Source organism: Delphinus delphis, chromosome 2 (genome assembly GCF_949987515.2).
Source record: "Delphinus delphis chromosome 2, mDelDel1.2, whole genome shotgun sequence".
Taxonomy (NCBI): Eukaryota; Metazoa; Chordata; class Mammalia; order Artiodactyla; family Delphinidae; genus Delphinus; species Delphinus delphis.
Genome location: NC_082684.1, coordinates 131,602,258 through 131,626,884, shown reverse-complemented (window position 1 = coordinate 131,626,884; position 24,627 = coordinate 131,602,258). Strand labels below are relative to the sequence as shown.

The window sequence follows — 24,627 nt, the reverse complement described above, 5'->3', positions numbered from 1 at the left end:
ACATGATCAGGATTCAACCTATTATAGTGATGGCAAATATGATTACTTACAAGTCAAGAGTCTCCTAACTGATATATGGCTGCCAGTCTTGCCCATCTCTAATCCATTCTTCTTTAGAATGCTACCAGCTATTTTTCTAAAAGAAATGATGGTGACATTCCCCTACTTCAAAACCTTTCCATAGCTCCCAAGTGCTTCAAAACGGGAAAATTCAAAATTCTTTTTTTTTTTTTTTTTTGTGGTATGCGGGCCTCTCACTGTTGTGGCCTCTCCCATTGCGGAGCACAGGCTCTGGACGCACAGGCTCAGCGGCCATGGCTCACGGGCCCAGCCGCTCCGTGGCATGTGGGATCTTCCCAGACCGGGGCATGAACCTGTGTCCCCTGCATCAGCAGGCGGACTCTCAACCACTGCGCCACCGGGGAAGCCCCAAAATTCTTAATGCTGCACATCTGGTTCCAGTCTACCTTCCCGAACTCTTCTGCCACTTCCACACCACCTGACCAGCTCAAGCTACACAGGGCAGTCATTATTCACAGATATCTGTTTCGTGCTTCTTTGCCCCTGGAATTGTCATTCCCCTGTCTTCTCACCATTTGTTAAATTACTACTCATCTTTCAACACCCAACCCAAACGACTTTTCACATTGGCAATAATATAACATACTTTTTGAAAATTCATTTCACTCTTCATTTCAGCAAAGTCACCATTGTATTTAATTACAGAATAGCAATTTTTTTCATCTATGAAGACCTGAATACTATTGACTTTGATTAGTTTATTTGTAGTGAATATCCTAAAACTCACTGCTCTCTCCTAGATTCAATTCTTAGATTCAATCCCTTAGATGCTGAATGAATACCAAATACGTCCTAGACACGGTCTTGTTCTTAAGTCTGGGACTAACACCTTTTCTACAGCTAGAGATGCATATGCAATAGGATGTTAAGTGGGATTCTTCCTCTTGTTGCAAACTTGTGGCTAAGATCCAAAGCTGAGGATAATTAAGCAGCCCTTCTTCTAGCTTTAAGGAGCCAAGAGTAGCTGGTACCAGCTTCTCCTCTCAGGGCTTACTGAGAGTTTCATTTTTTTAAATCAATACTGTGATCAATATTCTAACACCTTTCCCTCAATGTAAATCTAAAAAGGCTAAAAAGAAAGGGGGGTTATTGGAATTTCAGGGAAACACAGAGTTTATGAAAAGAGGATATTCCCTCCCCTCTTACAGGAAAACGGCAGTGTCATCACTGAATCCAGAAGGTAAGAATCAAGATTTGAGTTCATCTAAAAGAAAGGGAAACTGGTATTTCATTCCATTTGGTTGTCTGTATAGGCAGAAGACTTACTGATTTGCAACTCTGTTATATGCACAGGGGAAAAGAGAAGTGGGGAAAGAGTGTGGTGGGAAGAGTCAGATAGAGAGGTAGGCAAGACTTACCCACCTTGAGTTCTTGGGAACCAAGAGGTATGAAAAATGTAACCTTTCCCCCAGTGTGCTTGTAGGCCCTAGAACTGGCCATGGGAGGTAGATCTGATTGGGTAACGTCTTGAGGCAAAAAAAAGACATACATATCAGAGTCGCACAGTATGAATGCCATCCGTCAGGTTTAGCCAGAAGGTGTAACCAAAGCAAGGGACTGCCAATGCCTATAGCCTTCTGCTCACTGTCAGCAGGGTCAATTGGAGATACCACTTATCTTCATTTAGCCTACTGACAATGAGTTTGAATAGTAGTGCTGAACAACCAAGAATATTGTCACCTCAATACTGGCATATCACGTAGAATTCTGCCTTTCCTATATCACTCCTCTCAGTTTCAACACCAGAGGAAGAAACAGCACAAGAAAGTGGGCAGGGACTTCCTTGGTGGTGCAGTGGTTAAGAATCTGCCTGCCAAGGCAGGGGACACAGGTTCGAGCCCTGGTCCGGGAAGATCCCACATGCCATGGAGCAACTGAGCCCATGCACCACAACTACTGAGCCTGTGCTCTAGAGCCCGTGAGCCACAATTACTGAGCCTGTGCTCTGGAGCCTGTGAGCCACAGCTACTGAGCCCATGTGCCACAACTACTGAATGAAGCCTGCGTGCCTAGAGCCCGTACTCTGCAACAAAGACAAGCCACCACAATGAGAAGCCTGCGCACCACAACAAAGAGTAGTCCCCACTCGCCACAACTAGAGAAAGCCCACATGCAGCAATGAAGACCCAACGCAGCCAAAATATAAATAAATAAATAAAAAATTTAAAAGAACAAAAACAAAACAAACAACTCTTGGAGTCAGGTATGTTCTAGAATTTCGAAATTAAAAAAAAAAAAACAAGGAAAAAAGGAGGGAGGGCAGAAGTGTGTGACAAAAAGAACCTACTCACTCACCCCCAAAGTTTTCAGCCCCAGATTAAGGTCTAGTCTATCCTGGAAGAAAGTGATGAGTACTGGATCAAGCCTGTGGCTGATGTTATAATATGAAGATATAATATGAAGAGAACTAAGTCTTAAATACCAGACTAAGACTAGAGCATTTAAAAATTATGGAATAGTCAAAAGATGCTGTTAAGGTAGTTGATATCCAGTAGAAAAGGGGATTTTTGACATGGTAGAGTTGGAAGGCAGTTACTAGATAAAAAGCAAAACTGACTGACATTTATATCCCAGCAAATTGACATCCTTAATGAACTGGTTACACATAGATGGATAGTCTTTGCAATTAGTTTCCATATATATTGGTGTTCCATCTCTCCATTCTTTTTTTTATATGAAATCCTGGTATGAGATCTATTATACTATTATTATTTAAGTCTAGAACCAGTCCATCAATTTGCTCACTACTACTTGCAGCACTGTCTAAAAAATGCTGAGTAGATAACAGTCATACTTCTACGTCTAGGAAGACACCATCAAAGTCACAGATAGAAATGGGCAAATAAGCATTTCTAATGATGGAGGATGCTAAAAACAGTAATAGGTTTTTATGTAATAAAGGAAGAGACTGATGAGAACAAAGCTCACAGAGCAGAAATTTATTTGATACCTTAATGCTTTCAATGTTCACCTTTCAATGATCCAACCAAAGAAGAAATCCACAAAGAGGCTATTTGACAAAGAGGAAAAACCAGTGTATTATAAATGGACATTGTTCAACTGCATGACACAGAGGAAAGAAAACAAAGGTTCTAAAGAAAGAGAGTAAGAGAAAAGCAAGTGAAGGCTGATCAGGAAGTGGGACCTGAATTGGGGCTGCACATGGAGGGTGGACAGGCATGGATGATAGACAGAGCAGAACAACTCCTGGATGGATGAGAGACAATAATGTAAAGTGGCTGTGACACATTGCAATATTAATACATACCGAGACTGAATTGCGGGTAATGCTCATAAATCTAACTGCAATTAGTACAGGTTTCTGGATTAGGAAGGACATGAAAAGGAAAGCAGAAGGTTAGAATGTACATGTCATTGCCCCATTAAAGAGGTTTAATCTTTCAATGGAATGAATATATCTGTCTTCCGCAGCATCAGCAAAAAAGCACAGCTTGTCTACCTGCTTTGAAAAGTAGCCTTATGTAAAAGGTCTCTTCCTGTCTTCCCTGGATGGGCACTGCTAACTTGGGCCTCTCAGAACTGAGTTCATAAAAATTCATACGACAGAAAGGGTTTTTTTTTTTTTTTTTTTTGCGATACGTGGGCCTCTCACTGTTGTGGCCTCTTCCGTTGTGGAGCACAGGCTCCGGACACGCAGGCCCAGTGGCCATGGCTCATGGGCCCAGCCGCTCCACGGCATGTGGGATCCTCCTGGACCGGGGCACGAACCCGTGTCCCCTGCATCGGCAGGCGGACTCTCAACCACTGCGCCACCAGGGAAGCCCAGGGTTTCACCTTTAAATGGGCTTTCTGTTTTCATTTCCTGGAGAAAAGATTCAGAACGTGTTCTGTGATGAGCTTTATTTAATACCTTTACTGACTGGAGAAATTCTGTGTTTATGTTTGTTTTTAGAGAACACCCTTCATTAACTTAATCTACAGACATTTGTTGTGCACTTGTCCTGTGCCAGGCAGTTTAATAGTAAAGGAAGAAATGGAGTTACTTTAATGCTAACCTAAGTATAAACTACCAAGTATAGAGGAAGTATTGCTGGGCCTCTGCAAAAACATGGGCACAATGATGGGGAAGCCTGTTTCTCTTTAGAGATTTACTGGGGATCTGATTGGGTGTTCACTAATACAGTTTTGTTTTACAATTCAGGGGAAGGGTAGTAAATGGGCAATAATTAAACTTTAATGCAACAATAGGTTTCCAGTTATCTAGACCCTACTGATTATTGGTCAGTGTGAAATGGAGTTGTTTATATATAGGTCACCAGTTACAAAGGAAGATGTTAAACAGACAAATGGGCAAATGGAAGAAATAAATTATCATTTTTGTAAGGCTTTTTTCAAAACCTAGCAATAAACCCTCAAAGAAATCTTTATTTGATAATAGTAGACTCATAGTGGAGTTCTATATCCTATGACTCGCATTCTTGCAAGTGAGTAAGTTCTCTACATCCCAGAACTATTGGCAGGACCACCAAAAGTGACATGGTTGAGGTTGGGAACAGACGGTGGAAGAAAGTAGACTCAAAAGTTAGGGTGGGTTACGTTTTCATAGAAAGGACAGGAAAAGAAAACAGGGCAAATTATTAAACCACCAACATTTTACCCAAATACTTGATTTTAAAAATTCTTCATAGTTAACTGTATTCTGTGTATATAACTAAAGACAGCTCAAAGAACAAACATGAGGCATACATAGTACCCTGAGATAAGGTGACTTTTTTTTTTTTCACTTGTTCCATGTGAAAAAGATTCGGAGAATAATCTCTCTCTACATATCATAATATGTACTTAAAATCTGAGGAAGGCTCCCATTTCCCCCTGTGATTCCATGTCCTGCATCTTACCATTGATCTACGAATCAGTGACAGCCTGGTCTTTGCCTTATTCTCAGCAAATTCCAGGCTACTGATGTCTTTGAGACGAGCCTTATATTTATTCATTTGTTCCACAACAATCAGCTCCACACAGCTGAAACAGGAAAAGAGAAAACTGTTAAGTGCTGAAGTCAATCAAATAAATTGTCAAATCAAATAAATTGTAGCACCCACAGACTATTTTTCAGCTAAGTGTGGTAGATAGTTGGAGGATAAAAGAAAAATCAACATCCCTTATTTTATGAGCTAAGAGACAGGGTTTATAATGGTGGTTCACAACTTTGGCTGCACTTTAGTATCCATCTGAGGAGCAGTTGTAAGTCCCAATGCCTAGGCCACACCCCCGACCAATTAAATCACTCTCTGGGAACGGGACACAAACACTAGGCTTTTTTGGGGAAAGCTCCTTTTGCAGAAAAGGTTAAGAATCACCACTCTAGAAGGAAATCAGAGGTCCATGAAAAAAGGGCAAGGTGAAATACAGGAATATTGAAGTATTAAGACCAAAGGGATTCGGAGCCATAAGACTACAGTTAGACTAGATTACAGGAAAACACAAAGTATATGTAATTTGGTAAAATGGTATTTTAAAATACATTTGGAAACTATAATCATTCCTAAAGAAAAGCCAAATTTAAAAAATAAGGCCCTTCAAAACAAATGATGCTTAGTTGAATAGAACCTAAAGGAATTTTTCATCTTCAGCATAAAAAAGCCCAGTGGCACCTAGCAATCTTATTAAAAACATATGAACTTAAAAAAAAAAAATCATTTGCTAGGGGAACTCCCTGGTGGTCCAGTGGTTAGGACTCTGCACTTCCACTGCAGGGGGCCCGGGTTCGATCCCTGGTCGGGGAACTAAGATCCCTGCAAGACACGCAGCATGGTCAAAAAAAAGAAAAAGGAAAAAAAGAGAAATCATTCACTATGTTTGATATCTGGATAAAGTGACTACACTGACTCAGAAGTCCCTGGGGTCTTGCAGAGGTGATGGTGACTGGCCTTACGTGGTAGTCTTACTGATGTCCTGCACACTTTGTAGTGGGTCGATGGTGTCAGGGCAGCGGAGAATGCAGGGTGCAAATACAATGGCCAAAGCATTAGCAGACATTCGATTAGTGTCTTCCTGTAGAGCAATCCTAAGAAACAAAAAAACCAAGTGAAACTAGGATGAAAAAGGAAAATTGCAGGGAGGTAGGCAGAAGAGATGAGAGAGAAATAAGATCAATGACATCAACTGCATAGTACTGGAAAGATGTTCCTATCAGTTGAAGGAAGATACTGTAGGCTTTTCCCAAATCTGTTCCTTTGCCTCTGGAAAGTGTACTTTTACTCTGTTCCTTGAAGCAATTCAGGCAAGCAGATAGCTGATCAAGGAAAAATTTGTGACTCACTGCCCCAGGTCACCGTTACTAGATGAACATGTCTACACAATGTAGACACTTTAAGGCATTTTCAAACAGTCATATAAGATATTTATCCAAAGAAAAAGGTGGCTTTCTTCCCAACCATTGCTAATATTTACAATCAGAAGAAAAGAGACTACCCCTGAATTGTCTTTTGTCAGTCAATTCCTGAGCTCCTATGAATTAGGTTATGTCAACAGACACACAGCCTTTCTAGCTCGGGAGTTAGATAACAGGCTAGGCTACACAGTGCCACCATGAGACTGAGGTGTTACATGGCTCAAACAGGGCAGAGAAGCACCTGCCATGCAATCTAACTCAGCTGAGGATTTCTGCTCCAAGGAATCATAACCACCTGTTTGAGGCATTGACTTTATCAACAGGAAAAAAAAAGATCTGTCAGTTTTTCATACGAAGGAGCTCTTCATTTATTTAAAAGAATCCAAGAGAAACTGTTAAGTGTTCCTTTGTTTCTTGAAGTTACCTGACTAAATGAAAGATGAGGCGTTCCAGTGTATTGAGATGAGTTCGGGAGAGCTGGTCAATCACAGAGTATACACCACGGATTGTCTCTTTCCTCTCCTGAAGGCCTGAAAGCAGTAAGAGCAGCAAATAAGAATGAATATCCTCTCTTATACACTACATATTCCTTCTGGACAGACCCTAGGTAGCAAGGGTGACTGGCTCTAGGGTTGATTTTTAGGAGTTTTAGCTATACCTGTATAGCAGAAGAACAACTCACAGTTACCACTAATCTCCCTTTGCTTGAGTTCTATACTCTCTAAGCAGTCTCATGAGTTTTAATCTATAGCCCAGTAATTCTTGATTACAGCAAGGGGCAAGAGATGCCCTAGTTTTTCAGGCATTTTGTGGCAAACCAATTCCCCATTAAAATTAATCAATTGTTATATAAGTTATAAATCAGTCTTATGGGAATTGAGGAGTCAGGCCTCAGGGCCTAAACACCTGTAGGTAGGCCTTAATCAATATCCTACACATCTGTAGCACTGAAAAACTAAACCAACATGTTAGGCATGGCTTAAAATAGATAGCCAACTTTACACTGAGTTCTTGCCTAGATTCACAATTTAAATGAATATAAATCTCCTATTTAATTTTTAAATTTGTTTATAACCTTAGTCTTTCAATCTCTTTGTAAGAAGCAACTAGGTGACCTGCTCAGAAAGTTTTTAGGACACTGACCTTTTAATGAGTTTCTAAAAAAGTTAACATTTGAATAGGTGAGAGTTCACTGGCAGTTTTGTACTGACTGTATCACTTTTGGATCTATATGAACTAAACCAACTGAGAGGACGGCTAAATAATCTAATATGAAGATGGCATTCCTTTCCCAAGTGCAGGCCTTCCCTGAACCCAGGAAGCCTGTGCTTACCCATAGCTCGAAGAAATTCCTCATAGAGTTCAAAGGTCATGAGTGGATTGGGCAAATCACGAAGCCATTGTTTGAATACACTTGCAATGACGTGTATGTTATAGTCATCTAGGTTTACATTCTCAGCATCTATTCAGAGACAAGAGTTAGATAAGAAAGCCAAAACATGCAGAGAGTCAAATAATTCACCTTAGAAACTATCATGACTGAAAAATGCCTTCATGTTCTTAATCAGACTATCTTCTACAATCTAATTCCATGCTTTGGAACAGTGCTCCTACTGTGGTAAAGGAACAGTTGTTGTTTGTTGGTTGTTTTTCAAATGTCGCGGACTGATAGATGTGTAAAATAAAAGATCACAAGTTTTCATGTCAAGGCACTGTTAAATTGCTATGAATGTTTCTAAATGCTTTTTCTCAATTTCTGTACTTCTCTTGTGGATTGGTCTGTGAACGATACTTCTAGTAGTGATGCTTCAGATGACAAACATAAAAAAGGCTCAAAGGACAGTTTCTAAAAGTCAGACTGATTTTAAGTCATTCTCAGAGATGAAATGACAGTGATAATTGAGCTTAGGAAATGTAAAGAAAATCTTTACTCTGCTTCACTTATAAACTCCCTAGGGTTATACATGAGATGATTGGGATGATATAGGATGAATGATGCCTGTGGGTAGATTCTTGGTGACACAGGGACAAACTTTGCACCTATATGTGATTCAAAAAGATCTATTCCTGGGAATTCCCTGGTGGTCCAGTGGTTAGAACTCCGTGCTTTCACTGCCGAGGGCCCAGGCTCAATCCCTGGACGGGGAACTAAGATCCCACGAGCCATGCAGTGCGACAAAAAAAAAAAAAATCTATTCCTTTCTAATAGTGGTGAAGAGTAGAAGTTGAACATAAAGCCAAAGTCAAACCTCTGCATACATTCCAGGACTGAGGCTAGAGCTCTACACAGATACATGTTCAGTTCACTACTTATCCATTTAAATAACTATGTCATCAATGTAGGAAGGCAAGAATATGCATCAGAAAGAGCACCACTTGGAGTCAGAATAACAGAGACTAACAGGCAATAGTTTAGATTATGGGTTAAATGCCAGCTTTGTCACTTATTGGTGGTGAGTCTTTGGGCAAGATCCTCTGTAAGCCTCAGTTTCTTCATCTGTAAACAGGGATAATAATCACTGTTTGGGAAGATTAGTACAAAGATCTGTTGTGAAAATTAATACAAAAACATCAGCACAGTGCCCTGCAACTCATCGACAGCTCATTATTCAATTTCCCTGAACCTAAATTTTCTTCTTTGTAAATTAAAGACATGATCTTACCAGACTGTTAAAAAAAGATTAAATGAGATCTGTCTGAAGTACCTAATAATGCCTGTACAAATGATATGCAATGTATGTTTGCTGAATTGACCACATAAAAACAAAGACTCTTTTGAAAGCTACAAATGATAAAACAAGCACCACAGAAAAGACTGCACTCTTCTGGCTGCAAGAAAATGATCAACATGTGATGAAAACTAAGAGCATAAGATGACCTATTTAAATAAAATTATTTGGTCTTGATTTAGAGGGCACTATCTTACCTGTATCTAGACCTTGTCGAAGCTCCTTGATTTTATTAGTTGAACCAGACTTTCGGTAAATACCTTCTGTGTATAATCCATGCATTTCAATGTAGTTTATAAGTTTTTCCACCACCAAAGGAACAGTTCGGTCTTCACTGGTCAAACGGGATAATTCAACCCCAAACTGTCGAGATGATAGCTCTGGATCATACTAAATGGAAAATAATTTTTGTTTCCAAATACATTCAAACATTGTTAAATATATTTATCCAATTCTTTAAGAGTAACTACTTTTTATTTTCCTCAAGTTTTACAAGCACAGTTATGAAAGCTGGGAGGAAAGGGAATTATGATAAATGCTGAGAGTATAAATATATGAGCTGTTAGTTTCAATCCTCTTCCACTAGGAATCCTCCCGACCCCTGCCAAATAATGGGGCAGAATGGAGGCAGTGGCAACTGATTACTGTTTCCCTTTCTATTAAAAAAATCTCTTCATGTAAAGATGGGATGTGGGCAAAGGAGAAAGGGGATAGACTTTGTATGTTAAACATTCACCAAGTACCATTTGAAAATCTGTTGATTTAAAATTAATTAGTTGTCACTAATTTCTGAAGCATAAGAATGCTTCGGTGTTTATGTAAACTTAAGGGACTATTGATGTCATAGCTAAAGGCAGAGGCATATATTGTCACTATATGAATTAGGTTATTTCATATTTGCAACTAGATTATAGCTGGGAATAGGAATATCACCTTTCTATCTCAGAGGGTTATTGTAAAAATTAAGTTACAGGTGAACATACAAAGCACAGTATCTGGTATATGGCAAATGCTTAATAAATAGTTAAAAGAAATAAAATAATGTTTGCTGCAATAATTAAAACAAAATAACTTTAGCCAATCTTTTTCCTATTACTAGGACACACACATGCACACGTATAATCTATTTATTTAAATGTTATGGCTATCCCTAGGGCATCGGGAATGTTAATAGTAAGACTTGTGAAAGCAAAAAAATAAAATTCTTGAAGGTATTAAATAAAAACTTCAAAATAGTTTTATTTGAAACCAACTAATCTAAAGCAAACATGCTAAAAATTTCTATTTCTTGAAATTAAGGGAAAAACTAATTTTACTATTCTCAACTGAGAAAAAGTGAACTCTGAGTTCTTATTGTAAAATCAATATATGTTTTTAGTTATTTTCTTTTTTTCTTCTGCGGGAAGGGGTGGCAGGGTGTCTTTAGTTATTTTCTGTCCGAAGTAATTTCCTTGTATATTTTAAATAAAGTTTTATTGAAGTATGACACATATATTAAAAAGTATATAAATCGTTAAGTGTACAGCTTGACAGACTTAGACAAAATGAATGCACACTTCTTACCAGAACCCAAATCAAGAAATAGAATATAACCAGTAGTTATCTCCCTCTCAAGACCCTCCCAACTACTATGCATTTCACCTTTCACAAATAACCAGTATCTGTATTTCTATCACTTCAAATTAGTCTTAACTGCTTTTGAACATTATATTAATGATAACATATAATATGCATTCCATGAGTTAAGTTTCATTTATTCTTGAACTTTATTTATTTTTGAATAATACAGTATGTATTCTTGTTTCTGGCTTCTTTCACTCAACATTATGTTTGTGAGTACCAACAGTTTAATCTCACTGCCATATTGTATTCCATTATACAAATATACCACAATTTATTTATTCATTCTACTGTTGATGGACATTCAGGTTTCTTTCAGTTTGGGGATACTTCAAATAGTGCTGATATAAATGTTCTTTTGTCTTTTGGCACAGATATCTATGTATATATGTTGGGTATATATCTTAGAGTGGCACTGCTAAGTCATGAGAAATGCTTATGTTCAGGTTTGATAGGTACTGCCAAATAATTTCGAGAGCTGTTAGGTTAACTCAAACTCCTACCAGTAATGTATGAAAGTTCCAATTGCTTTATATCCTTGTTAAGATGTTTTTCATTTTAGCTATTCTAGTGGGTATATACCTCACTATGATTGCAATTTGCATTTCCCTGATGATGATTAGTGAAGTTGGTCACCTTTTCATAGGTTTATTGGTCATTTGGAAATCCTCTCTTGTGAGGTGCTTGCTTAAATTATGTGCTCATTTTTCCACAGAGTTGACCATCTCTTTCTTACTGACTTGTAGATGCTTTTTAGATATTGTAGATCCAAGCTGCAAATATCTTCTTCCACTCTGTGGTTGATTTTTTTTTCTTTGAATGGTGAGTGCTTTTTGAAATTTATCTAAAACTTTTTTTGTATTTATTGAGATGACCATATTTTTTTCTTTATTAGTTCAATGTGGTGAATTACATCAACTGATTTTTGAATGATTTTTTCAAAAAAACTGATTTTTTCCATAAACCAACTTTGCATTTATGGATTAAAAACCAACTTTATCGGGCTTCCCTGGTGGCGCAGTGGTTGAGAGTCCGCCTGCCAATGCAGGGGACACGGGTCCGTGCCCCGGTCCGGGAGGATCCCACATCCCGCGGAGCGGCTGGGCCCGTGAGCCATGGCCGCTGAGCCTGCGCATCCGGAGCCTGTGCTCCGCAACGGGAGAGGCCACAACAGTGAGAGGCCCGTGTACCGCAAAAAAAAAAAAAAAAAAAAAACTTTATCATGAAGTCTTTTTTTTTTTTCATCTGTCATTAGCACAGATTCAATGTACTAACATTTTGGTTAAGGCTTTTACATCTAAGCTTATGATAATTTTCCTTTATCCTTATCATGATTGACTTCAAAGTTTCACTATCTTCATTCGTCAATTTGGGAAAAAAGTACTGAAGTATTTACTCTTTACCATTCTCGGGCAGAGTCTGTAAAAGACTGGTGGTGTTTCTTCCTTAAACACTGGGAAATATTCAATGGCAAAACCATCTGGGCCTGAAGATATCTTTGTGAGAAGCTTTTTCAATTACAGATTCTATTTTAATAGATATAATTCTTTAGATTTTCTATTTTTCCTTGACTTAGTTTAACTTAGTTGTGTTTTTGTGGGAATTTGCCCAATTAATCTAAAATGTCAAATTTATTAGCATCAAGGTGTCCATAATAGCCTTTTATTTTCCTTTTAATGTTTGTAGTATCTGTGGTGTATGTTTTTCTTCTTGTGAATGATTTGGTTTTTTAAAAATTCTCTTTATTGATCACTCTTGCTAAGAGTTTATGCATTGTCTTTTCAAAGAACTAAAATTTAGCTTTGTAGCTTTTTATCTTTTGTATAGATGTTTTTCATTTCATTTATTTATCTTTATTATCTTCTTTCTATTGCCTTTGGGTTTAATTTGCTAGGTTTTCTTTTCCTACCTTCGACAGATGGAAGTTTACATAATTTCTATCCTTGTATCCTTTCTAATGTGTATTATAATGTATTGTACATTAATATATTATTAATGTATATTAATATATACTTAAAGCTATAAATATTCCTCTAATCACAAATTTAGCTATACCCACACTTTTGTTGTGTCATACTTTCCTCATCATTTCGTTCAAAATATTTTTCCATTTTCATTTGAGGATTGTCTAGTTATCTTTATGTTGATTTACAGCTTAATTTTATTCTGGTCAAAGAATATACTCTCAAAGTATTCAATCCTCTGAAATCTGTAGGGACTTGCTTAATGGCCCAACATATGATCAATTTTGTCAAATGTTCCATGTGCAGTTGAAAAGACTGTGTATTCAGGCAGTTGTAAGATGCAGGGTTCAATACACATCAAGTAGATAAGATTTTTTTTTTTTTTTGGCAGTACGCGGGCCTCTCACTGTTGTGGCCTCTCCCATTGTGGAGCACAGGCTCCGGACGCGCAGGCTCAGTGGCCATGGCTCACGGGCCCGGCCGCTCTGCGGCATGTGGGATCTTCCCGGACCGGGGCACGAACCCGTGTCCCCTGCAACGGCAGGTGGACTCTCAACCACTGCACCACCGGGGAAGCCCCAAGTAGATAAGATTTTTAAGTGTGTTTTTTAAATCAGTTGCATCCTTACTGAATTTTTGTCTTCCAGGTATTGAAGCTATAATAATAGACTCTTCTAAAGTTAGAATTTTTATAGCTCCCTAATGGCTTGACCATTTCATCATTATGAAACACCTTTACCTGAAGTAATGTTTGTCATCCTAAAGTACATTTTAGTATTATTACAGCTACACCACTTTTCTATTGATTAGTCTCTGCATGCTATATCTATCTATCCTTTTGCTTTCAACCTTCTGTATTTTTTTTAAACATATTTAAGTATGTTTCTTGTAAATAGCATATCACTGAGATTTTTCAGTTGGTTTTATCGTAGTCTTTTTAAAAAATTATTTATTTATTCTGGCTGTGCCAGGTCTTAGTTGCAGCACATGGGATCTTCGTTGCGGACTGCGGGATCTTTAGTTGCGCCATGCAGACTTCTTAGTTGTGGCATACGGACGCTTAGTTGTGGCATATGGGCTTCTTAGTTGTGGCATGCGGACTTCTTAGTTGCGGCATGCACGTGGGATCTAGTTCCCTAACCAGGGATCGAACCCAGGCCCCCTGCATTGGGAGTGTGGAGTGTTACCCACTGGACATCCAGGGAAGTCCCTATCCTAGTCTTTTTGTTTTTAATATATATATATTTTGGCTACATCAGGTCATTGAGGCATGGGGGATCTTATGCTGCAGCATGCAGTCTCTTCGTTGCGGAGCTTGGGTTTCTCTCTAGTTGTGGTGTGTGGGTTTTCTCTCTCTAGTTGTGATGTGTGGGCTTAGTTGCCCCGCAGCACGTCGGAACTTAGCTCCCTGACCAGGGATCGAACCTCTGTCCCCTGCATTGGAAGGCGGATTCTTTACCACTGGACCACCAGGGAAGTTCCTATCCTAGTCTTTCAATTGGAAGTATTTGGTCTATTAACATTTAATGTAATCACCAATATATTTGGACTTATATCTATCAATTCACTATTTATTTTCTTTGACCTGATTTATGATTCTGTTTCTCTCATTTCTCATCTTCTCTTAGATTAATCAAGTATTTTTTGTTTTTCCATTTTCCCACCTTTATTAGCTTTTTAGCTATATATTCATTTGCTATTCTTTTAGTGGCTACTTTAAAGACTACAACAAATACTCATAACATATTTAAGTCAAATATATTTATTTTTGGCTGCGTTGGGTCTTCGTTGCTGTGTGCGGGCTTTTTCTAGTTGCGACGAGCAGGGGCTACTCTTTCCTTGTGGTGCGCAGGCTTCTCATTGCAGTGGCTTCTCTTGTTGAGGACCACGGGCTCTAGGCACACAGGCTTCAGTAGTTGTGGCACGCGGGCTCAGTAGTTGTGGCTCGTGGGCTCTAGAGCACAGGCTCAGTAGTTGTGGCACACGGGCTTAGTTGCTCTGCGGCATGTGGGGTCTTCCTGGACCAGGGCTTGAACCCGTGTCCCCTGCATTGGCAGGCGGATTCTTAACCACTGTGCCACCACTTCTCAGATAATCCAGGGACCTTGGAATAGTTTAACTTCATTTTCCCAACCACCTTGGTGGTGGTGTTGTCACATAATTTAATTCTCTTTATATTTTAAGCCATAAAACATTATTATTGTTTTTAGTCAATATTCATTTATATTTACACATATTATTTACTCTTTCCATAGCTCTTCACTCCTTCCTGTACTTCTGTTTCTATCTGAGATCATTTTCCTTCTGCCTGGAGAATCTTTAGTATTTCTTTTATAGCAGGTCTGCTGATGACAAATTCTGAGTTTTTGTCTGGAGTGTTTTCACGTCATTTTCACTTTGGAAGGCTACTGTCACCAAGTACAGAATTCTGAGTTAGCTTTATTTTCTTAAAACACTTAAAATATGCCAAGCCACTGTCTTTTTGGCTTCCATCATTTCTACTGATAAGTCAGTTGTCAGTCTTTTCACTGCTCCTTTAGTAGCGGTTATTTTTTTCCCTTCTCTGAATGCTTTTAAGAAATTTTCCTTTTCTTCCATTTGGAGGACTGTTCATCTAGTATGATGTTCTTTGCATTTATCCCACTTTAGGTTGAAAGTGGTTGACGTGTTGACCATTAGCTCTTAAAATGCTGCTTCTCCCTTGTTCTCTTTTCTTCCTGGACTCCAACTGCACACATTTAAGAAACTTCCATCCTTTCCCATATGTCTCTATGTTTATTTCTGTATTTCCCCATTCTTTTTACTCTCTATGCTTGGATGTCTCTACTTATCTATTTTTCAGCTCACCAATCTTCTCTTCTCCTATGGCCAATACACTGTTAAACCTGTCTTTTGAGTTTACAATTTCATTTTTTATTTTTATAATTTCCATTTGGCTCTTTTTTATATATATATATTTCAATTTTATGATAAAAAAGACATTTAAAATCTTTTTTTTTTTTTTTCCCGGTACGCGGGCCTCTCACTATTGTGGCCTCTCCCGCTGCAGAGCACAGGCTCCGGATGTGCAGGCTCAGTGGCCACGGCTCATGGGCCCAGCCGCTCCGCTGCATGTGGGATCTTCCTGGACTGGGGCACGAACCCGTGTCCCCTGCATCGGCAGGCGGACTCTCAACCACTGCGCCACCAGGGAAGCCCCATTTTAAATCTTTTTATCGAGCATCTAAACATATTAATTAAAAAATTTTTAAGTACATGTGTGAATTCAGTAATGGGTCATCTATGAGTCTACAGATATTGTCTGTTTATTTCTTAGTCTCATTTCTTAATGTCTAATTTCATATGTGAACAAATTGTAAAGGCTCTCAACAATGTTACCTCTCTTTAGAGAGAATTCATGCTATTCTCTGTAGGTGGGTAGCTAGAAAAAGGAAGAGATCATCTTAATCCAATCAAGGACTGCCTTGCAGTTTTTATAAAACTCAGTTGATCAATGCTATCAACGCTTCATCCTCCTTCCTGGGGTATACCTCTTCACAGGTCTCACTGAAGAGTCTAGAGTATTGACTAGGGTCCTTTTTCAAAGGTGGGTCATCCAAGTCCAATTTTTCTCTCTTTGACACTGTAAGACTGCAAAATACTCTTAATTTGCTTTTCTGTTTAGCTTCTTAGCCTCTTGCCCTGTGCAGCTTAAGAATTCAGAAAACGCCTTGAGGGAAAAACCTCTGAGTTTCAGGCTCACTTCTCTATATGTTTGGATCATGGTCCCTCAAGTCCTGGCAATCCCAAACTCCAACTTTTGTCTGTATAACTCTATCAGATTTCTAAGAGCACTGATGGCTTCTCTGACTCTTAAGTGTGGCCCTCTGCCCAGAATCTTGGTTTCCTGCCCTACAACAAAAATTGACAAACTCCCAGTAGGAGAGAAACATCTCATAGATATAGATTCACCAATCTGTAATTCTCTTCTCTGTAGGATCTAGGCCCCTAAATTCAATTTGCCTGGGCAACTTTCTAATGCTAGGCAACAGACTTTTTTCAGCTGTTCTCAGCATGAGCATGAATATTAGTCTGCCAGAAGCTACTTCGTCTTAGCTGGAAGCAGATGCCCCACCTTCGTTGTATTTTAAGCCCTTTGTCAAATTTCTCTTTGTACTTTGCCATGTTTGTCTACTAATTTGGAACAGATGCAAACTATATACAAGGGCTGTAAACATGCACACACATTTTATTATAGTTCAGATTTGCATAGTATTGTTAAAATTATATGTGACTAATAAGAAAATGTGATTATACGCCAATAAAAGCCTGAAATATTTCCAAAATTGTTGCTTCATTGAAGCATAAAGGTAGCAGAGTACATGTTCAGTATCTTTTAGATCTGTGTATCCAAGTAGAAATATGTAAAAACACCAACTATGCTGGTGAATTTTACTGTTCATGTTAAAATCTTTAATTGTAGCCTACCACTTTCAAGACAATTTCTAGAAACATTTATGAGTGTTTAAAGAAGTAGGAAACCTTTAAAAGAAGTGTTTTAATAAGTTGCCGGTTGTGAAATCAGTTTAGTAGTTCCCATGTAGTAAAGGTAAATATAGTTCCAGGAAAATCGATTCAGTTATATATACACATCCCTCTATATGTGTATGCTGGATTATGATATAAAATGTATTTCTTACTGTGATTTGTGGCCAAAAAGTTTGAAAACTGCTACTCTATAAAATCATCAAAGAGGCCTTGATTTCCTTCTACAAGGCACGAAAAACCAACAGACCTGTTATTTATTACTCATAGATGATAACTTCTTACCTTTTTAGAGCACTTGGCTGTGGTTTTCAGACAGCACCTCTTATGACAAGCATACTTGCATACTGAAAAATAGGTTAAGAATGTAGCATTTTCAGAAGTCTGTACATCAGTGACAAGAATTTAATAAGTTTACTGCTTTATTCTGAGCATAAATTTTTTCCTTTAAAGCTGAGACTGCTATAGTATCACATACATATACTTTGTATGGTATTAGAATGAAAAATTGTCTTAATTCATTCAATTCAGAAAAATGAAGTTGAAAAACATACCTAAAATTTCTAACCATTGTCTATGAAAAAGCTTTTTATTCTTTCAAGATTGCCCACCCCTCCTCCCCTGTCCCCACCATATTCCAGCAGAATATGTATCTCTGTGGTCTGATTCACAAACTAGTGCTCATGTTCCCCTCTTAAATTTGTTCTACGATCTGCTAAAATGAAAGAAATACCTATTAAGAATCATTCCAATGGGTAAGAAAAGCATTACTGTCAAAGACCTTTACTAAAATAAAAACAAATTTGGCAGCATACTAAGATATAAGAAAGGCCTTATTTACTATCCTAGAAGGTCCAGAACAGAGCTCTGAGGAAACAGAACATAAAGAATATCAGTAGTGATTGGGAAGATGAGATAAGGAAGAAGTTAAGAGCAGAAATAATTTCTCAGAGCAGGAGATAACAGGGTGGCTAGGCAGCAGTAGGTGCAAAGGGCACGCTGAGAGGAGAATATGGAGAAACTACTTGGCCTACATCATTTTGGTACACCAGCTCTGGCTCCTGCACATCAACACCTGAATATCCTTCTTGAGCTTCTAAAGCATGACTTGAGGGGTTTTCAAAGCCAAGATCAAGGAGGGGAGACCATACCACTGTACTGGAGAAATCACCAGTATAAGCACAAAAAAAGTTAGTTAATGCTGTTAAGAAATCAAACCAAACCCACCCAAGTCATTAAAAAAAAAAAGCAGATTCTTTGTATTTTCAGTTTCAGATCACAGAGAAAATCATACCAAACCTACAGGAATCAGACTAACATTAAACAGTCAAGTACATGGCAAACTACTCCCAATTTCACTTTCACTGCAATTTTTTTAGACTACTGATAATAAAACAAAAAGAAAATCACTTTTGAACCATAGAACAAATGAACATATCCAGCAATATCCAGGTGCTGATTTCACTATGGTGAACATGATTGCCATCCTTGTTGTCATACTGGACACAACCCTTCCTAACATTTCTTTTATTCAGTTCTGGCCCACTAGTAAACAAAGACTCACAAAATTATTAAAAGCACCAGGATAGATGTATGGAATGACAGGAGTAGACGCTAAAGACCCTCTGTAAGCCAGAACCAAGCTGACCCACAAAAAATCTCCACTCACGTTCTAGGATTTAAAGGTTTTGATAAAGAATTATAGTAGAAAAAGTACCTTTCTGGTTATAATCTAAGAATTTGTTCATTAATTCATCCAACCATCTATAGCTCCATCTACCCAATAAATATTTACTAAAACTTATAATGTGCCAGAACTGTTCTGTATACTTCTAGGTATACAGAAGAGACAGATAAGTTTCCTGACCTTATAGAGAACACATTCTAGTGGGACAGACAAACAAGAAAACAAATGAATACTTAACATCATCTTGGGTGGTGATAACTACTATAAAGACTAGAAAAGCTGAGTAAAGGGATAGAGAATTGGGGGACAGGGTGGCATTTTAGAAAGGAGGGTGGAGACATGAATCAACTGAAGTAGTATGTCATACTAACATCTGAGAGAAGAGCATTTCAGATGGAGTGAGCTGCAAGTACAGTAACCAAAGAACACCAAAATATCTTATTTGCCAACAAAGAGTAGGTAAAGGGAACTATAATGAGAGATGAAGTTAAAGAATTAGGGAGTGTGAATTATTCCTTAATGTTAAAGAAGATTTAAGAAAACTCATGGAAACAGAAATATCAAGTGGTTAAAAAATTCCTCAAAGAACTCTCATACTTACATTTGCAAACAGAGGCTCGGTCCATTATCCATATCAAAGAAGAACAGTACTCACAGTATGTAGGGATGCTATACTGGGTGGCTTTAAAGATGTGACCATTGTGCTCTTCTACCTGAAGGAAAAAATACAGCTATCTATGTTAAAGCCAACACAGTAAATGCTGCCCTAACATGTCGGGCAGTGGGAAATCCTTCAATTCCCTGTTGTCTTCATTGGGTACTTATTCCAGGAGGAGAATTATGATCTGAGAAATAAAATAAAGGTAAAATATATGATCCCTGCTTTCAAAAAGTGAACAATCTAGTACAGACAAAAACAACTTATATGAAAATCAGAAAACAATGCTATAAACATTTAAGAGCTGTCTTACGCAACTCTGAATTGGCATGTTAAATTAAAAGCAGCAGTTCTCAAATTTTTATTTTTAATCTCAAGAATCTTTCACACTTCTGAAAATTACTGATGATCTCAAGATACTTCTATTTATATGAGTTAGAAATTAAAACTAAAAAAAATTTAACTATCCAATTCACTTAAAATTATCATTAAACATATTCCATCTTAACATAAGTAACATTTTAATGAAAAACAACTGTATCTTTAAAACACACAGGGCTTCCCTGGTGGCGCAGTGGTTGAGAGTCTGCCTGCCAATGCAGGGGATGCGGGGTCGTGCCCCGGTCCGGGAGGATCCCACATGCCGCAGAGCGGCTGGGCCCGTGAGCCATGGCCGCTGAGCCTGCGCTCCACAATGGGAGAGGCCACAACAGTGAGAGGCCCACGTACCGCAAAAATAAATAAATAAATAAAACACACAAAAAAAGTAATGACAAGAGGGGTACTGTTTTACATTTTTGTAAACCTCTTTGATGTCTGGCTTAATAAAGGACAACTGGATTCTCATATCCACTTCAGTATGCAATCTGGTGGCAGTATGCAATTAAGTTTGAAAAATATGAAGAAAATTCAGCTTCATACAGATATGAAATTCGAAAATGGAAAAATGATTTAATTGTCCTTTCAGAAAATGACACAATATTAAAACTCTGCAAATGGTAACTTAAAGGTTAATTGAAATATGGAATCTAAAACCACACCAATCAACTCTTCATATTCTGTAACATTAAAATCCATTGTTCTGGACTTCACTAAAATTTACAACTTTTACTTCAAAGTACCATTAAGAAAATAAAAAGATAAACCACAGACTCAGAGAAAATATTTGCAAATCGTATATCTGATAAAGGACTTCTACCTAGAATACAGGAAGAACTGTATTAATAAGAAGACAACTCAATTTTTTAAATGGGCAAAATATTGAATAGCCAGTTCATCAAAGAAGTATAAATGGCCAAGAGGCACATGAAAAGCTGCTCAAATCATTAGTTACCAGAGAAATGCAAATCTGAACCATGATGGGAAACCACTTCATACCCTCTAGAATAGCTATAACTATTAGACAAAACCAACTATTGGTGAGGATGTGGAGAGACTGGAACCCTCAGATATTTCAGGTGGGATTATAAAATGGTACTGTTACCATTTTGGTAACTATATGGTATAGTTCAAATACTGAATCATTATGTTGTACACCTGAAAGTAGTATAATGTTATATGTCAATTATATCTCAATTTTTTAAAATAAATAAATACATATATACACACATTTACACATACATACATATATTTAGGGGAGTATTAGTAGTCATTTTTGTCTTAATTAATCAAATAACCAACTAACTAAATGAAAAAGATCTAACTCACAGTTCATCCATCCCACAGCTTTATAATATGACCTTGGCTCTGTGATGTCTCAAATATTTCCAGATATTGACATTTTATCACACAGATATCCTTCTATTTAATGAAACTGTAAATCACACACATGCACATTATTTTCCTCTACTGGAACTCTTAATATTAAGTTAGTTTCATTAAAAAATGAGTTTATTCTAAATGGATCAAAAGGTACAAAATAGAATACAATGAAAACCTTTCTTTCACCTCTGAATTCCAACTGTTTAGTTCCTCTTATAGTAATAATCACTGATACCAGTTTCCTGTGCATACTTTCAGATGTTGTGTGTATGTGCGTGTGCGTGTGCGTGTGTGTGTGTACAGTTATAAACGTATTTTGGTTTTTTAAAAATATATGAATAGTAGCTTTCTATATAGTGTTTGGCTCTTTGCTCTTTTTAATTAATAAAACATCTTAAAGAATGGTTTCTCTTACTTTAATGCCAATCAGTATTATATTATATAGATGTATCTAATTTATTTAACCATTTCCTTACTGATTTAGGTTGTTTTCAAAACGTTTATTTATTACAAATTCCTCTTCAATAAAGAGCCTGTACATGTCAGTGTGAACAAATTGATATATCCACTGGATAAATTCCTGTATGCGGAATTGCTGCGTCAAAGGTTTTTTGGTTTTGTTTTTAATATTTTTAAGGTTTTTAATACACCATTATTAAAGTACCTTCTCCAAGAAGGTTATGCAAATAACCCCATCTGCAGTATTGAAAAAAATCTATATATTTCTTTATCTTTCCAAACTAGGTAACTAATTTAACTTTGCTCATAGATGGACAAAGTAGAAAATCACTGTTGTTTCATTTTAATTTGAATACTATTAAGTATAAACATTTATTCATATATTTCTTAACATTTCTTTCTATGGCCTGCACTTATCACAGGCCCTGAAATATAATAGCGGTTGAATTAATGAATTTTCTTTTTTTTTAATGTCATATGCTTTACTCATTTTTATCTCAAGGTATTGTTCTTTTCCTCATTGATATGAAAAAGATTATTCTTATAAGGCTTAAAATGTATAGAAGGCCTAAACACTACCTGTTAAATAACAGGTGCCTTCCTGTTACTCCTCCACCTTCCCTACGCTTTACTTCATACACAATCTCAAAAATCCTCAGTGGTGGGTGACATTACACCTGTTTTATGTAATTCTATTTTACTCCTATTTTATATAATATATACTCCCATTATATACATGAGGACATTGAGACTCAAAGATTAAGTTGTCTAAAGTTTCTCCATTGGTGAACAAAAGTAAGCCAGGCTAAGGGCTTAAATATCCTACTTTCAGGATTCCTTTTCCTTCCATGTAAAGGAAGAAACTCTTTAACAGGTAAGATCATGCTAAAGTAGAGTCAGATCATGCTTCTAACACACACAGTGGAAAAGTGACAAGCAATGATCTAAAAAACCTTAGAATTTGGTTTACAAGTGATAGGGGATGATTTATAATCCTGATTTATTAATAAGGTTAACAATAAATATTCTAGGATTAGAATTTACCATTGGCAGGGGTGAATCCAGGTTCTGTAGGCCCTAAAGCTTAACATTTTCAGGGGAAATGGAGGAAGACAGGACGAGCAGGGGAAACAACTTGGGAAGAAAGAGGAGAAGGTGGTGGAGGCAAATGCAACTGAAGCAGAGGGAACAGGGGGAGAGCGGGAAGAAATGAAGCTTAGAGAGGTCAAGGTCAAGATCATGTCGAGTCTTGTAGGCATGGTAAGAACTCTGAGTTTTATGTTGAGTAACACTGGAAGTCACTAGAGAGTTCTGAGTAGAGGAGGAACATGACCTGATTTTTGTTTTTAAATGTTCATTATGGCTATTATGTAGAAAACTGTAAGGGGAGAAGAATATAAGAAGGCAGATCAATTATGAGACAACACATAGTATTACTGGACTACTGTAATAGCAGTGGAGGTGGTGTGAAATGGTCAGATATTAGATGCATTTTGGAGGTAGAGTGCTGGCCAGAGTTCTACCTACATTTCCAGCCACCCCCACATAAACATGCAATACTTGAGCCTATTAAAGCTACTGGCTCAACATGCCAGGTTTTTCACTCATGTGTCTCTGGACATACTCTTTCCCTCTGGCTAGATACTGCCTGTCTAAACTACTACTCACTTGATAAGAACTAGCAAAACCATCTTTTCTTCTGTAAAGTATTGCTTCATTCTCTCTTTCTGTATTTCCACAGCACTTTGTACTATCTACTATAATACTTATCACATCTAAAAGTAGTAATTTTTTAAATGCCTGCCTTCACTAGCAGATTATGAGCTCCTCTAGGGCTTAACTCATCCTTGCAATTACAGAGATTATGGTAAAGTATGCAATAGAGACATATAATACAAAAGATAAAAACATGAACAATGGTAAAATATGCTCAAATGCCTTTGGGAATGTCTCTTGAATTAGGACTTAACATTTGTAAAATCCTAAGTAGTCCTCATATTCCTCAGAAGGGAGGGAGAGCTCCTTAAAAAACTCCTTCCCTACCCCTACTTCTGAAAAGGGTTCATATTTGTACTTTTCATGAGTAAACATTTCAGTTTTCTACCATTTTAGGAAGGCACCATTAATAACAAGTCAAGCCAAAGAATTCAAGACACATTTGTCTTTCTAAATTTTTGTAAAGACGTAAATGATTACCCCCTAGGCATCTGATAAACTTATTCTTTAAATACTTCCACAGAAATACTGTATGATACAGCTCAGACTAGTGGTCTAAAAATTACTTTTTAGTAACATAAAAAAAATAGATTACGACTTACTAAATCAGTTTCTTTTTTCCTTCTTTTCTTTCTCTCTGTTTTTGGCACCTGGTTGGAAAGAAATACAGAAAATATGATATAACGAAGACTAACATAGTTTCTTACTTCTTTGCAAATGCTGAGATTTTTGCTCAACAGGTAATAAAATAAGCAGCTCTTTATTCCTCAAGAGGAAACGCGCAGTGCTAGTAAGCATATGTGAGAAAAAAAATTTATGTTTAGTAAAACACAGTGCTCATAAAAGCAACAGAATGGAAGGATACTTTAGAAATTATCTTTTTAAACCTCAGTTCTGCCCAGAAGCCACACCATTATTAATTTAAATGGTTATTTGACTTTAAACATTAATTACCTGATTATTAATTTCAATGATTGCACTTTGCATATTTTGGCTCTAGAAAACTCTCCATCCTAGAGCTAAATATAAAAAGGTATTGGAGATTGGTTCAACATGGTGGAGTACAAGGACGA

The 24,627-nt window shown here is 37.3% G+C and overlaps 1 protein-coding gene and 1 non-coding gene across 2 annotated transcripts in view; one reads left to right on the top strand and one right to left on the bottom strand.

Moving 5' to 3' along the window:
• MYO9A (myosin IXA) overlaps positions 1-24,627 on the bottom strand; it is a 269,941-nt gene that overhangs the window by 26,376 nt on the left and 218,938 nt on the right. The window contains exons 33-40 of the mRNA XM_060005673.2: positions 24,157-24,204; positions 19,562-19,673; positions 17,559-17,620; positions 9,363-9,555; positions 7,770-7,898; positions 6,861-6,966; positions 5,978-6,109; positions 4,941-5,064 (exon numbers count right to left, since the gene is read on the bottom strand). Coding sequence (XP_059861656.1) covers positions 4,941-5,064; positions 5,978-6,109; positions 6,861-6,966; positions 7,770-7,898; positions 9,363-9,555; positions 17,559-17,620; positions 19,562-19,673; positions 24,157-24,204 — 906 coding nt within the window. The remainder of the gene's footprint in view (positions 1-4,940; positions 5,065-5,977; positions 6,110-6,860; positions 6,967-7,769; positions 7,899-9,362; positions 9,556-17,558; positions 17,621-19,561; positions 19,674-24,156; positions 24,205-24,627) is intronic.
• TRNAG-UCC (transfer RNA glycine (anticodon UCC)) lies at positions 5,756-5,828 on the top strand. The gene has a single exon. It is a non-coding gene; the product is annotated as a tRNA-Gly (tRNA).